Below are 12,109 nucleotides of genomic sequence, written 5' to 3'. Positions count from 1 at the left end.
GATTACAGACATGTGCCACAACACCCAACTGATTTTTGTATATTTTTAGTAGAGATGGGGTTTCACCATGTTGGCAAGGCTGGTCTCGGACTCCTGACCTCAAGTCATCCACCTGCCTCGGCCTCCCAAAGTGCTTGAATTATAGATGTGAGCCACTCCATTTTCTTTCTTTCTTTTTTTTTTTTTTGAGATGGAGTCTCACTCTGTTGCCCAGACTGGAGTGCAGTGGCAAGATCTCGGCTCACTGCAAGCTCTGCCTCCCGGGTTCACGCCGTTCTCCTGCCTCAGCCTCCCGAGTAGCTGGGACTACAGGCGCCCGCCACCACGCCTGGCTAATTTTTTGTATTTTTAGTAGAAATGGGATTTCACCGTGTTAGCCAGGATGGTCTCGATCTCCTGACCTCGTGATCCACCCGCCTCGGCCTCCCAAAGTGCTTGGATTACAGGCCTGAGCCACTGGACCCGGCCTCCACCCCATTTTCTAAACTGGAAGCTGAAAGACACAGGGCAGATTAATAATCCCTAAAGCCAAAGGACAGGAAATTTTAGCAAAGACTCCAATTTTTTGTGCAGTCTAATTTTACTCATGATTGCTTTAGAGATGGACTCCTTAATCAACTCCTCCAATCCTCATCCGCCCCCAGGGGGCAGTTGTAATTGATAGGCTTAGCACATGATTGAAATTAAAAACTTACATCTCATGGTGCTTGGCTCATTTAAGCAACCAATGGAAACTCAGGGCCAAATCTTTGTAAAAGTTCTAGGCTCTGCTTCCCAGCAGAGGGGGGACCGGCTCCCAAGGAGGCCGTTTTGTGGAGACAGACATGTGAGAAGTGGGCTTCTGATCTATGTCATGGCCTTGGTCGTTGTGCAACTGGCCAGTTCGGTTCACGGAAGGATGCAAAGGGCAGGGAGGTGGGAATAGAGCGGGGGAAAGGTGACTCTCGTCAAAGACTTTTTCTAACACCCATCAAGTATCGTGATTAGAACATTTTTCTCCGCAGACTCTTCCAATTTTCGAGCGCGGTATTTTTGGGCACAGGAAATGGCCCGGAGGAGCTGCAGAGCAAAGCCTCCCCTCTCTGGCACCGAATGGGAGTGCCCCGTGGGATGAGGGAGAGGACAAGGCAGTCAGGCAAAGGTTAGGGGAGGAAAGCAAAGGCAGGGGCCCAGAATGACTCCAGGAAATGTTTGGATTTCTCCACCAGGAGGGAGGACAAACAAGCTTTTTTCTTGCCTTCTGGGCAGCTTTGTGTGCTCTCCAGCACGGAGTCCGAGGAGGAAAAGCGAAGCTGAAAATAAAAATTATCCTGGGGCTGGACCCATTCGCTCCTCTACGGGCACGAATCTCTTCGGATACCCCCAACCCTACCGCCTCTCAGAAATGACCACTTTTGCAAAATTGCATGCATTTCCAAGCTTCATCCGGCTCCAGGCTTGGCCTCTCGGAGAGGCAGGCGGCTTATGAGACGGGCTCCAGAGAAAAGACCTCCCTGGGTCTGTCATTTCCTGGCTGAAGTTTCTCTTCTCGCTGCTGTGGCAGCATCCAACCCACACACACAGGACCCGCATCCTGGGTGATGAAGTCAGACATGCAGCAGCTGGGTGAGTGCTGACGCTCCGATAAGCATCTGTGTCATTGTAGGGACTCCCTGGGCTGCTCCGCACCCGGGCACTTGCTCTGTCCCCACCATGTACAACGGGTCGTGCTGCCGCATCGAGGGGGACACCATCTCCCAGGTGATGCCGCCGCTGCTCATTGTGGCCTTTGTGCTGGGCGCACTAGGCAATGGGGTCGCCCTGTGTGGTTTCTGCTTCCACATGAAGACCTGGAAGCCGAGCACTGTTTACCTTTTCAACTTGGCTGTGGCTGATTTCCTCCTCATGATCTGCCTGCCTTTTCGGACAGACTATTACCTCAGACGTAGACACTGGGCTTTTGGGGACATTCCCTGCCGGGTGGGGCTCTTCACCTTGGCCATGAACAGGGCCGGGAGCATCGTGTTCCTTACGGTGGTGGCTGTGGACAGGTATTTCAAAGTGGTCCACCCCCACCACGCGGTGAACACCATCTCCAACCGGACGGCGGCTGGCATCGTCTGCACCCTGTGGACCCTGGTCATCCTGGGAACACTGTATCTTTTGCTGGAGAACCATCTCTGTGTACAAGAGACGGCTGTCTCCTGTGAGAGCTTCATCATGGAGTCGGCCAATGGCTGGCATGACATCATGTTCCAGCTGGAGTTCTTTCTGCCCCTCGGCATCATCTTATTTTGCTCCTTCAAGATTGTTTGGAGCCTGAGGCGGAGGCAGCAGCTGGCCAGACAGGCTCGGATGAAGAAGGCCACCCGGTTCATCATGGTGGTGGCAGTTGTGTTCATCACGTGCTACCTGCCCAGCGTGTCCGCCAGACTCTATTTCCTCTGGACGGTGCCCTGGAGTGCCTGCGATCCCTCTGTCCATGTGGCCCTGCACATCACCCTCAGCTTCACCTACATGAACAGCATGCTGGATCCCCTGGTGTATTATTTTTCAAGCCCCTCGTTTCCCAAATTCTACAACAAGCTCAAAATCTGCAGTCTGAAACCCAAGCAGCCAGGACACTCAAAAACACAAAGGCCGCAAGAGATGCCAATTTCGAACCTCGGTCGCAAGAGTTGCCTCAGTGTGACAAATAGTTCCCAAAGCCAGTCTGATGGGCAGTGGGATCCCCACATTGTTGAGTGGCACTGAACAAGCAGACCAACAACACTGAGGAAGATAGAGTGGTGACTTAGAATTAACTCGGTAAGGGGTTGGGGGCTTTGAAAATGCCACCCCCCTTTCTTATTGCAAGACGGCTTCACGCACATGAACTGCATCCTCATTCTGTCGGAAATGAAATTCACACAACTATACCTTTTGGGGAGGTTCCAGTTGATTGAAGTGAGTTGGTTGCATTTTCTTATCTGATTACGATGGCAGGGGACAGAATGTGCATGGAGTGGAGCATGTGTGTGTTGGGAGGGGGGTTAGCAACTGGACAGCCCCTGTGTAATTTTCGTTGTTTGTTTTTGTTTTGAGACAGAGTCTTGCTGTGTCTCCCAGGCTGGAGTGCGGTGGCACAATCTTGGCTCACTGCAACCTCCGCCTCCCGGGTTCAAGCAACTCTCCTGCCTCAGCCTCCCGAGTAGATGGGATTACAGGCTCCTGCCACCACACCTGGCTAATTTTTGTATTTTTAGTAGAGACAGGATTTTGCCATGTTGTCTAGGCTGGTCTCGAGCTCCTGACATCAAGTGACCCGCCTGCCTCGGCCTCCCAAAGTGGTGGGACCACAGGCATGAGCCACCGCGCCCAGCTTCCCCTGAGTCATTTTAAATGGCTAAGTAAATGGGCATATGTGTTTAAATGGGGCATATTCTCTCTCTTAGGAGGTGGGGGGCATTAGCATCATTTCCTATCCTCTGACCTTAAATCATTCCTTATCTCAGAAAATAGAAACCGGGCTAAGTCAATCAATACTTTTTAATTTCAGGCTGAAGGAGGCTGTTTAGATTGGGATGTATTGATCTATTAATTTTCATCTTTACATTTTTTTGTACATCTGTACATTTCTTTGTCATCGACTTCCCAGTAGCCCAAGAAGAACAACAACAAAACAATCTGCTCTGACCTTCTTCAAATCTTTGTATTTCAAATAATGTGCTGAGGGATCTGTTTCCCTGCCCTGGCTTCTCCAGTGGTATGTGCTGAGTCCAATACAATTGCTTTTACAATTGCTTTTGATGACTTATTATGTGACTGTGAATTGAAATTATTCATTTACTTATTCTCCAAGTATTTACTGAATTCGTATTTGGTGGCAGGCACTATACTGTGTAATTTTTAGTGGAGGGTCATTAGTCAACTCTTGTGTGACAGTAAAGTTTTTTAGGGGGTGGGAGCAGACAAGTTAAGAGTTTTCATCCTTTCACGGAATAATTTCTAGACCTGTTCTGTGTGAACATCAGTGTTGTACTCTTATTGCAAAACTCCCTCCTACACATGAGCTTCCCAAATGTGTACCTGGACCCCTCAAAACAGAGGACTCTATGAAATGACAAGCTGCCCCTGCCCTGAATTAGGGGGAAACATTCCAGGCCAACTCCAGCTCCTTTCTCAAGCCACAAAGTGGTGAACATGGTTCTCAACTCCTTAATTTATACTCTCTCAAATGCCCAGGATACTCTCCCCACTGAAGAACTTTGCCAGCTTCTGGGGGCCGGGCGTAGTGGCTCAAGCCTGTACTCCCAGCACTTTGGGAGACTGAGGTGGGCGGATCACCTGAGGTCAGGAGTTCTAGACCAGCCTGACCAACATGGAGAAACTTTGTCTCTACTAAAAATACAAAATTAGCCCTATGTGTTGGTGCGTGCCTGTAATCCCAGCTACTTGGGAGGCTGAGGCAGGAGAATCGCTTGAACCCAGGAGGTGGAGGTTGAGGTGAGCTGAGATTACGCCATTGCACTCCGGACTGGGCAACAAGAATGAAACACCATCTAAAAAAAAAAAAAAAAGCTTTGCCAACTTCTAGTTCTTTGGCCCCAAAACACCCCTCTAGGCTGTCCCTATTGTTCCTTTTTCCAGAGGCACTGCACAGCCTAGTGATGAAAACTACGAGTTATAGAGCATTAGATGCATCTAAGTTGGAATCTCATCTCAAGTATTTACTAGGCCTGTGATCTTAGGGCAGATTGTATTTTTAGACACTGAGTCTCGCTCTGTTGCCCAGGCTGGAGTGCAATGGCATGATCATAGCTCACTGCAGCCTCAAACTCCTGGGCTCAAGTGATCCTCCCACCTCAGCCTCTTGAGTGGCTGGGAGTACAGGCATGAGCCACCACACTCAACTAATTTTTAAATTTTTTTGTAGAGATGAGGTCTCACTCACTGTGTTGCCCAGGCTGGTCTCAAACTCCTGGCCTCAAGCAATCCTCCAACCTTGGCCTGCCAAAGTATTGGGATTACCTGCATGAGCCACTGCTCCCAGCCTGGCAGATTTTTTTTTTTTTTTTTGAGACGGAGTCTCACTCTGTCGCCCAGGCTGGAGTGCAGTGGCCAAATCTCGGCTCGCTGCAAGCTCTGCCTCCCGGGTTCATGCCATTCTCCTGCCTCAGCCTTCGGAGTAGCTGGGACTACAGGCTCCTGCCACCGCGCCCGGCTACTTTTTTGTATTTTTAGTAGAGACGGAGTTTCACCGTGTTAACCAGGATGGTCTCGATCTCCTGACCTAGTGATCCGCCTGTCTCGGCCTCCCAAAGTGCTGTGATTACAGGCATGAGCCACTGCGCCCAACCCAGCCTGGCAGATTTTATTTAACCATTTGTAGCTTCACTTTCCTCGTCTGTCAAACAGGGATACTATAACACAACCTCGGTGTGTCATCGGGCAGTTTAAATGAATGTACATTTCTGAGGTGTCAGAACTCTGATCACTGTTATATACCCAATGCCTAGAAGAGGACCTGCACATAGCAGGTGCCCAGGAAATGTTGAATGAATGCATGATTCAGTGCATGTAAAGCATTAAGCATAGCGCCTGGCAGTAAGTGCTCAATATTATGACTTCTTATATTAACACGTTTTACACATAAAGAAGTGGAGGCACAGAAGCAATTTCCTTTGGGGTTTAGAGCCCTTAAGTTGTTGCTCTGTTACACGCCTGAATTCCCCCGCACCTCAGTTACCTGGGAAAGAGTGAAGGCAAGAATTCTTACCAGCATTGAAGAGTCATACATCCTCCTGATAGGAATCTGTGAAAATACACACTTCTGCTTTTAGTTCTGTTCTTAGAATTCTCTCCTGGGCTGTTGCTCCTTTGTTCCTTCATCGTAATAAAAATGGATTCTGAAAGCAAATCTGTGTCCTGTGTGTGACTCTAGGTCAAAGGACCCCTAGGATTTTGCCCTCCAAGGGAAAAAAGCTAAGATATTCAGAACTGCATGGCAGGCAGGCAGAGGTTCTCACCGAAAAAACAGCAAGCACAAACAAAAAGAAAAATCAAATCCAAACTGAAATACAGTCTTGATTCTAAATTTGCTTCCCTTTTTACATTCGCAGAATGTGATGAAAAATACATCTTAGCAAGAAGTGTCTTTGGACATCGTAAAGAAGTAGAGTATAGCTTTTGTTGACAACACTTTGTTTAAACTATCTGAAACAGGAAAATGATTGATTTAGAGGAAAATGTGTTCTCTCTCTCTCTCTTTTTTTTTTTTTTTGGAGAGACAGGATCTCACTGTGTTGTCCAGGCTGGAGTGCAGTGGTGCGATCATGGGTCACTGCAGCCTCGACTTCCTGGCTCAAGTGATCCTCCCACCTCAGCCTCCCTAGTAGCTGGGGCCACAGGTACACTCCACCGAGTCCAGCTAATTTTTCTGTAATTTTTCTAAAGATGGGATCTCATTATGTTGCCCAGGCTCGTCTCAAACTCCTGGGTTCAAGTGATCCTTCCTCCTTGTTACTCCTTTTAGAGTCTTTCCAGAAAAGTCACATGAAACCTGGAAGAGCTATTAGTCTATAGGGATGATGTGGAAAAAACAAGAGGTATCTTTTATTCGTGCTAACCATGGTAAAACTTTCAGTTTTGGTCTGTTCTCAGAATGGATTTCCTTACCTTTTATTAAAACAAAAATGTTTAAGATGGCATCTGAAGGTTCCTGGAGTGCAGGGCTCCTTGGAGGGGATTAGAACTCTGGGGCACAAGGGCTTGAGCCAGTTGTTAAGGTTCTACATGGTGGGGACTTGGCTGCACTGTGAGGCATGGTCTCTACTTGTTGGCTTTCCAGGCCTTCTGATTCACAGAGGTTTCTAATACGATTCAAGAAAGACTCCATCATCACAATGAGTGCATAAATGGCTTCAAGATCAGTGACCCTACTTTGCAGGCCCCAGTGAAAAATGAAAATGTGGGGGCCCTTGTTCAAAAGGTGTTAATGGCTGAGCGAGGTGGCTCATGCCTGTAATTCCAGAGCTTTGGGAGGTTGAGGCAGGAGGATCACTTGAGGCCAAGAGTTTGACACCACTCTGGGCAACACGGTGAGACTCCATCTCTATAAAAATTTTAAAAATTAGCCAGGTGTGGTGGTGCATGACTGTAGTCCTAGTTACTTGAGAGGCTGAGGTGAGAGGATCCCTTGAGACCAAGAAGTAGAGGCTTCAGTGAGCTATGATCATGCCACTGCACTCCAGCCTGGGTGACAGAGTGAGACCCTATCTCTAAATTTAAAAAAAAATTTTTTTTGAGACGGAGTCTTGCTCTGTAGCCGAGACTGGAGTACAGTGGCACATCTTGACTCACTGCAACCTCTGCCTCCCTGGTTCCAGCGATTCTTCTGCCTCAACCTCTTGAGTAACTGGGACAACAGGCACATGCCTGTTAGCAGCAGGCTAATTTTTTGTATTTTTAGTAGACACAAGGTTTCACCATATTGGCCAGGTTGGTCTTGAACTCCTGACCTCGTCATCCACCCACCTCAGCCTCCCAAAGTGCTGGGATTAAGGTGTGAGCCACTGTGCCCAGCCAAAATTTTTTTTAAGTAATAAAAAGTATTAAGAATTTTGAAGATGGTAGCACAGGGCCCTTCTGAGCTCATCCGTGAATCTGAGGCTCTACGTTTATATAAATATTTTTTATTTATTATATATATTTTTGCTATATAATTTTTACATATGACATATAAGTGTTTATCATATTTACTATATTATATATCATATACATATATAAATTATATAATATAAATATATAATCATTTATATATTAAGAGAGAGAGATGGAATAAACAGATGAAAGAGATGGGCTCACATATGAGCCAAATCTGTATTCGGGTTTCTTTGTATTGGACTATAAAATGATATAGTGGGAGGGGGGTAAATATTTTATTCCTTATAAGGATTCATTCATTCATTTCCTCTTTCAAAGAACATTAATGAAGCACCAGCTCTATACCAGACACGGTAGAAACATAAATGAAAATCATAGCCACGGGGCCCACTGTAGAAACCAAGGGAAAACATAAAATTATAAAATATAAACTTACAAAATATGGCCAGGGGTCGTGGCTCACTTCTGTAATCCCAGCAGTTTGGGAGGCCAAGGTGGGCAGATCACTTGAGGTCAGGAGTTCAAGACCAGCCTGGCCAACATGGTGAAACCCGTCTCTACTAAAAATACAAAAATTAGCTGGGCGTGGTGGTGCGCGCCTGTAATCCCAGCTACTCGGGGGGCTGAGGCAGGAGAATCGCTTGAGCCTGGGAGGCGGAGGTTGTAGCAAGCTGAAATCACAGCACTGCACTCCAGCCTGGGCAAGCAAGAAAGACTCTGTCTCAAAAATAAAATAAAATAATACAATAAAATAATAAAATTATCCTGTGGGACCCTGTGTTTGTCACTTTCACACAGGGTCCTGCAGGAGAATCCAGGGCCCTTACTCCTGTCTTAGTCGTCTCAGAGGAAGTAGCTTGCAAACTTGGCTCTGAAGGATGGACAGGAAGCCACCAGGGACACAGTGGGGAACGGTATTCCAGGCAGATATAGAGAGGTGAAAAAGAGCAAACTGGGAAATGCAGGAAGACCATCAGGGCAGGAATGAAAGGTCCAGGCTGGGGCTGCGACCACCCGGTAAGAGGTGAAGTCATGAGGCCAGCCGAAGAGGGAAGGGTCTGTTCCAACCCTTAGCGTGACAGAAGATTCACGAATAGACCTTCAGATTCCTCTCTATCTTGTTTTTGTTTTTGAGACAGAGTGTTGCTCTGTTACCCAGGCTGGGGTGCAGTGGCATGATCTCAGCTCACTGTAACCTTGAACCCCCGGGCTCCAGCAATCTGCCTGCCTCAGCCTCCCAAGTAGCTGGGACCACAGGCATGTGCCACCATGCCCAGCTAATTTTGGTATTTTTTGTAGAGACCAGGTCTTGCTGTGTTGCCCAGGCTGGTCTTGAACTCCTGAGTTCAAGGGATCCACCCGCCTTGGCCTCCCAAAGTGCTGGGATTTTGTGTGAGCCACCAGGCGTGGCCTCTTAGGTTTTCTTTTAAGAGTTTTTGAGATTTAGCTCTTACATTGAGGTCGTAATCCAAGTCGAGTTAATTTCTGCGTACTGTGTAGCAAAGGGGTCCAGTTCTTTTGCTTGTGGTGACCTAGTTATCCCAACATCATCTATGACAAAGACTCTTCTTTCCCCCATTGTCTTGGCACCCTTGTTGAAAATCAGCTGATCATGAATGTAAGGGTTTATTTCTGGACTCTCAATCCTGCTCTCTTGAGCTGTAATATCTATCCTTATGCCAGAAGCACACTGAACTACTGTAGCTTTGCAGTACAGTTTTAAATCAAGAAGGGAGAGTTCTCCAACTTTGTTCTTCTTTTTCAAGATTATTTGGTTATTCTGGTTTGCCCTTAGGTTTTTTACAATAAACCTAAACGTTTCGAAACCATGAAGCGTTCTTCTCCTTTTTCGAAAGAAATGTGTGTGTGTGTGTCTATGTGTCTCTGCCAGTCAGTATGATCAGCTTCTTCTCTACCCCTTTACTTCCCAGCTTCTACTACTACATCTCCTTTGTTAGGGGACCAGGGGACCCTTATTTCCTGCTACGCCAAGGGTCCCAACTCAGTGTCATCTATATTCTGCAGTGGTGAGTCCAAATGGCCCCAATGAGCTGTACCTCCTGGCACTCCCACCCTTAGGTGGCATCTCCTGGTGGAACACAGACCGGCTCTGTGATTTGTTTTGCCTGATTGAATGTGGTGGAGGTGATGTTCTGCGGTTGATTTGTTTTGCCTGATTGAATGTGGTGGAGGTGATGTTCTGCGGTTTCCAAGCCCAGGGATGAAGAAGGTCTGCCTGTGTGCTTTCAGAAGCCCTAAGTATGTCCATGTACGAAGTCCAGACTACACCGTGGGCAGAACATGTGAAGAGGCTGTGTGTAGACGCCACATAGAGGGGCCACACAGAGAGGCCACAGGGACACCACGTAGAGAGGCATCGAGGTTCTGTGGAGACAGAGAGAAGCCTGAGTGTCCCAGTGTCCTGCTTCAGCATCCGTACGACTCTAGCCCAGTTGCCATCTGAGAATCCCCAAATGAGAAGCACCCAGCTGAGGCCAGCCAACCCAGAGAACCATGAGAGATGACACAGTGGAGGTTGTGTTAAGTCACTACATTTTGTAGCAATTTGTTATGCAGCAATAGATAATTAAAACAGAAATCCAACGGCATGGCGTGGTGGGTCACACCTGTAATCCCAGCACTTTGGGAGGCTGAGGCAGGAAGACCACCTGGGCCTAGGAGTTCAAGACCAGCCTGGGCAACACAGTGAGACCCTATCTCTATTTAAATAAAATAATAAATAAAACCAAAAATCCCAGCTTAGTTCAAAGACTCAAAATAGTTACTTAACCTCCCGATGCCTCGTTTCTCAATCTGTAAAATGGAGATGATGATGACAATAATAACACATCTGTCACAGGGTTTTTGTGAAGATTAAAGGAGATCACATATGCAAATCACTCAGTACAATGCAATAGTGTTACTATTAATTTTTACAATAATTCAGTCCAGTTTAGTGGCACACATTCAAGTTGTCATAAGATAACCAGGCATGGAGATTCAACTGGGTGAGTCATAAATTTTAAGTGGAGTTTCTACAAAATGCAGTGGGATCGCTGCCTTCACTCTTGAAATGATTCATTAAACAAGTTTCTGTACAACTCATACGCTCGTAAGAAAAAAATAATAAATACATAAAAGAAGGAAACAAACAAGACAAAACATGCCCACCGTGCAGTGGGAAGACCGGAAATTCCATCGGAGGCACCAGAATCCAACGAGGCTGCCCTTTAGATTCTGCCCAAGTAGTCGCGAACTTTGGTTTAGAATCATGCAGTGTGAGAGCTGGGAGGAAGTTCGAAGATCATCTAATTCCTCATGAGCACATGAGGAGGGTGAGCTAGTTAATGAGAGAGCCAGAACACACATGCAGGCTCCAGGTTCTTTTGCAAACTTAACATTTGTGGTTGTTCTTTTATTTAGTTATTTATTTTTATTTTATTTTATATTTTTGAGATGGAGTCTTGCTCTGTCACCCAGCCTGGAGTGCAGTAGTGCAATCTCGGCTCACTGCAACCTCCGCCTCTTGGGTTCAAGCAATTCTCCTGCCTCAGCCTCCCGAGTAGCTGGGAGTACAGGCGCCTGCCACCATGCCTGGCTAATTTTTGTATTTTTAGTAGAGATGAGGTTTCACCATATTGGCCAGGCTGATCTTGAACTCCTGACCTCATGATCTGCCTGTCTCGGCCTCCCAAAGTGCTGGGATTACAAGGGTGAGCCACTGTGCCTGGCCTGTGGTTGTGTTTTTCTAATTTTATCCATGACTGTTGTTTTTAAAAACACACACACACACAAAATATTAGGAAATTGGGAAACTTAAAAAGGGAGAGTCCCTTGCAAATTTCAGCTTCTAGAAATAACTACTACTGACTTTTCTGACTCTTAGTTAATAAAGGTCCTTAGGATTACTTTATAAATGTTATTGACAAATGTCATCATACATCCAGAAGGAAGCATGATATTCACAGGCAGCAAGAACAGGAAACAAGTACCAATTATTTTACTGAAGCCTGAATAGCATGACCTCCATCTCCACCATGCCCCGAGAAAGATCTTCAACCTTACAGACAAGACAATAACATAGTAAGAGCAGTGTAGCATGATGGTTAGGGACACAGGCTTTGAAGTCACTGCCAGATTCAAATCCAAGCTCAGCTCTTTTTTTTTTTCTTTTATTTTTGAGACAGGGTCTCACTGTCACCCAGGCTGGAGTGCAGTGGCACGATCTCGGCTCACTGCAAGCTCCGCCTCCAAGGTTCACGCTATTCTCCTGCCTCAGCCTCCAGAGTAGCTGGAACTACAGGCGCTGGCCACCAAACCTGGCTAATTTTTTGTTTTTGTATTTTTAGTAGAGACAGGGTTTCACCATGTTAGCCACGATGGTCTCAATCTCCCGACCACGTGATCTGCGCGCCTCAGCCTCCCAAAGTGCTGGAATTACAGGTGTGAACCACTGCACCCGGCCTCTTTTTTTTTTTTTTTTTTA

General features: G+C 46.7%; 1 protein-coding gene across 1 annotated transcript in view; it reads left to right on the top strand.

The window, feature by feature from the left end:
- Positions 1–1,186: 1,186 nt before the first annotated feature.
- Positions 1,187–12,109, top strand: part of HCAR1 (hydroxycarboxylic acid receptor 1) — a 134,862-nt gene continuing 123,939 nt past the window's right edge. Inside the window, exon 1 of the mRNA XM_011964508.1 lies at positions 1,187–2,925. Within this exon, the coding sequence (XP_011819898.1) occupies positions 1,693–2,733 (1,041 nt within the window). The 5' untranslated portion in view covers positions 1,187–1,692 and the 3' untranslated portion in view covers positions 2,734–2,925. The remainder of the gene's footprint in view (positions 2,926–12,109) is intronic.

The sequence above is a fragment of the Mandrillus leucophaeus genome, unplaced genomic scaffold, assembly GCF_000951045.1.
Source record: "Mandrillus leucophaeus isolate KB7577 unplaced genomic scaffold, Mleu.le_1.0 Scaffold7, whole genome shotgun sequence".
In the NCBI taxonomy this organism is placed as follows: Eukaryota; Metazoa; Chordata; class Mammalia; order Primates; family Cercopithecidae; genus Mandrillus; species Mandrillus leucophaeus.
The sequence above is the reverse complement of the archived record's forward strand: the minus strand, read 5'-3'. Positions and strand labels throughout refer to the sequence as shown.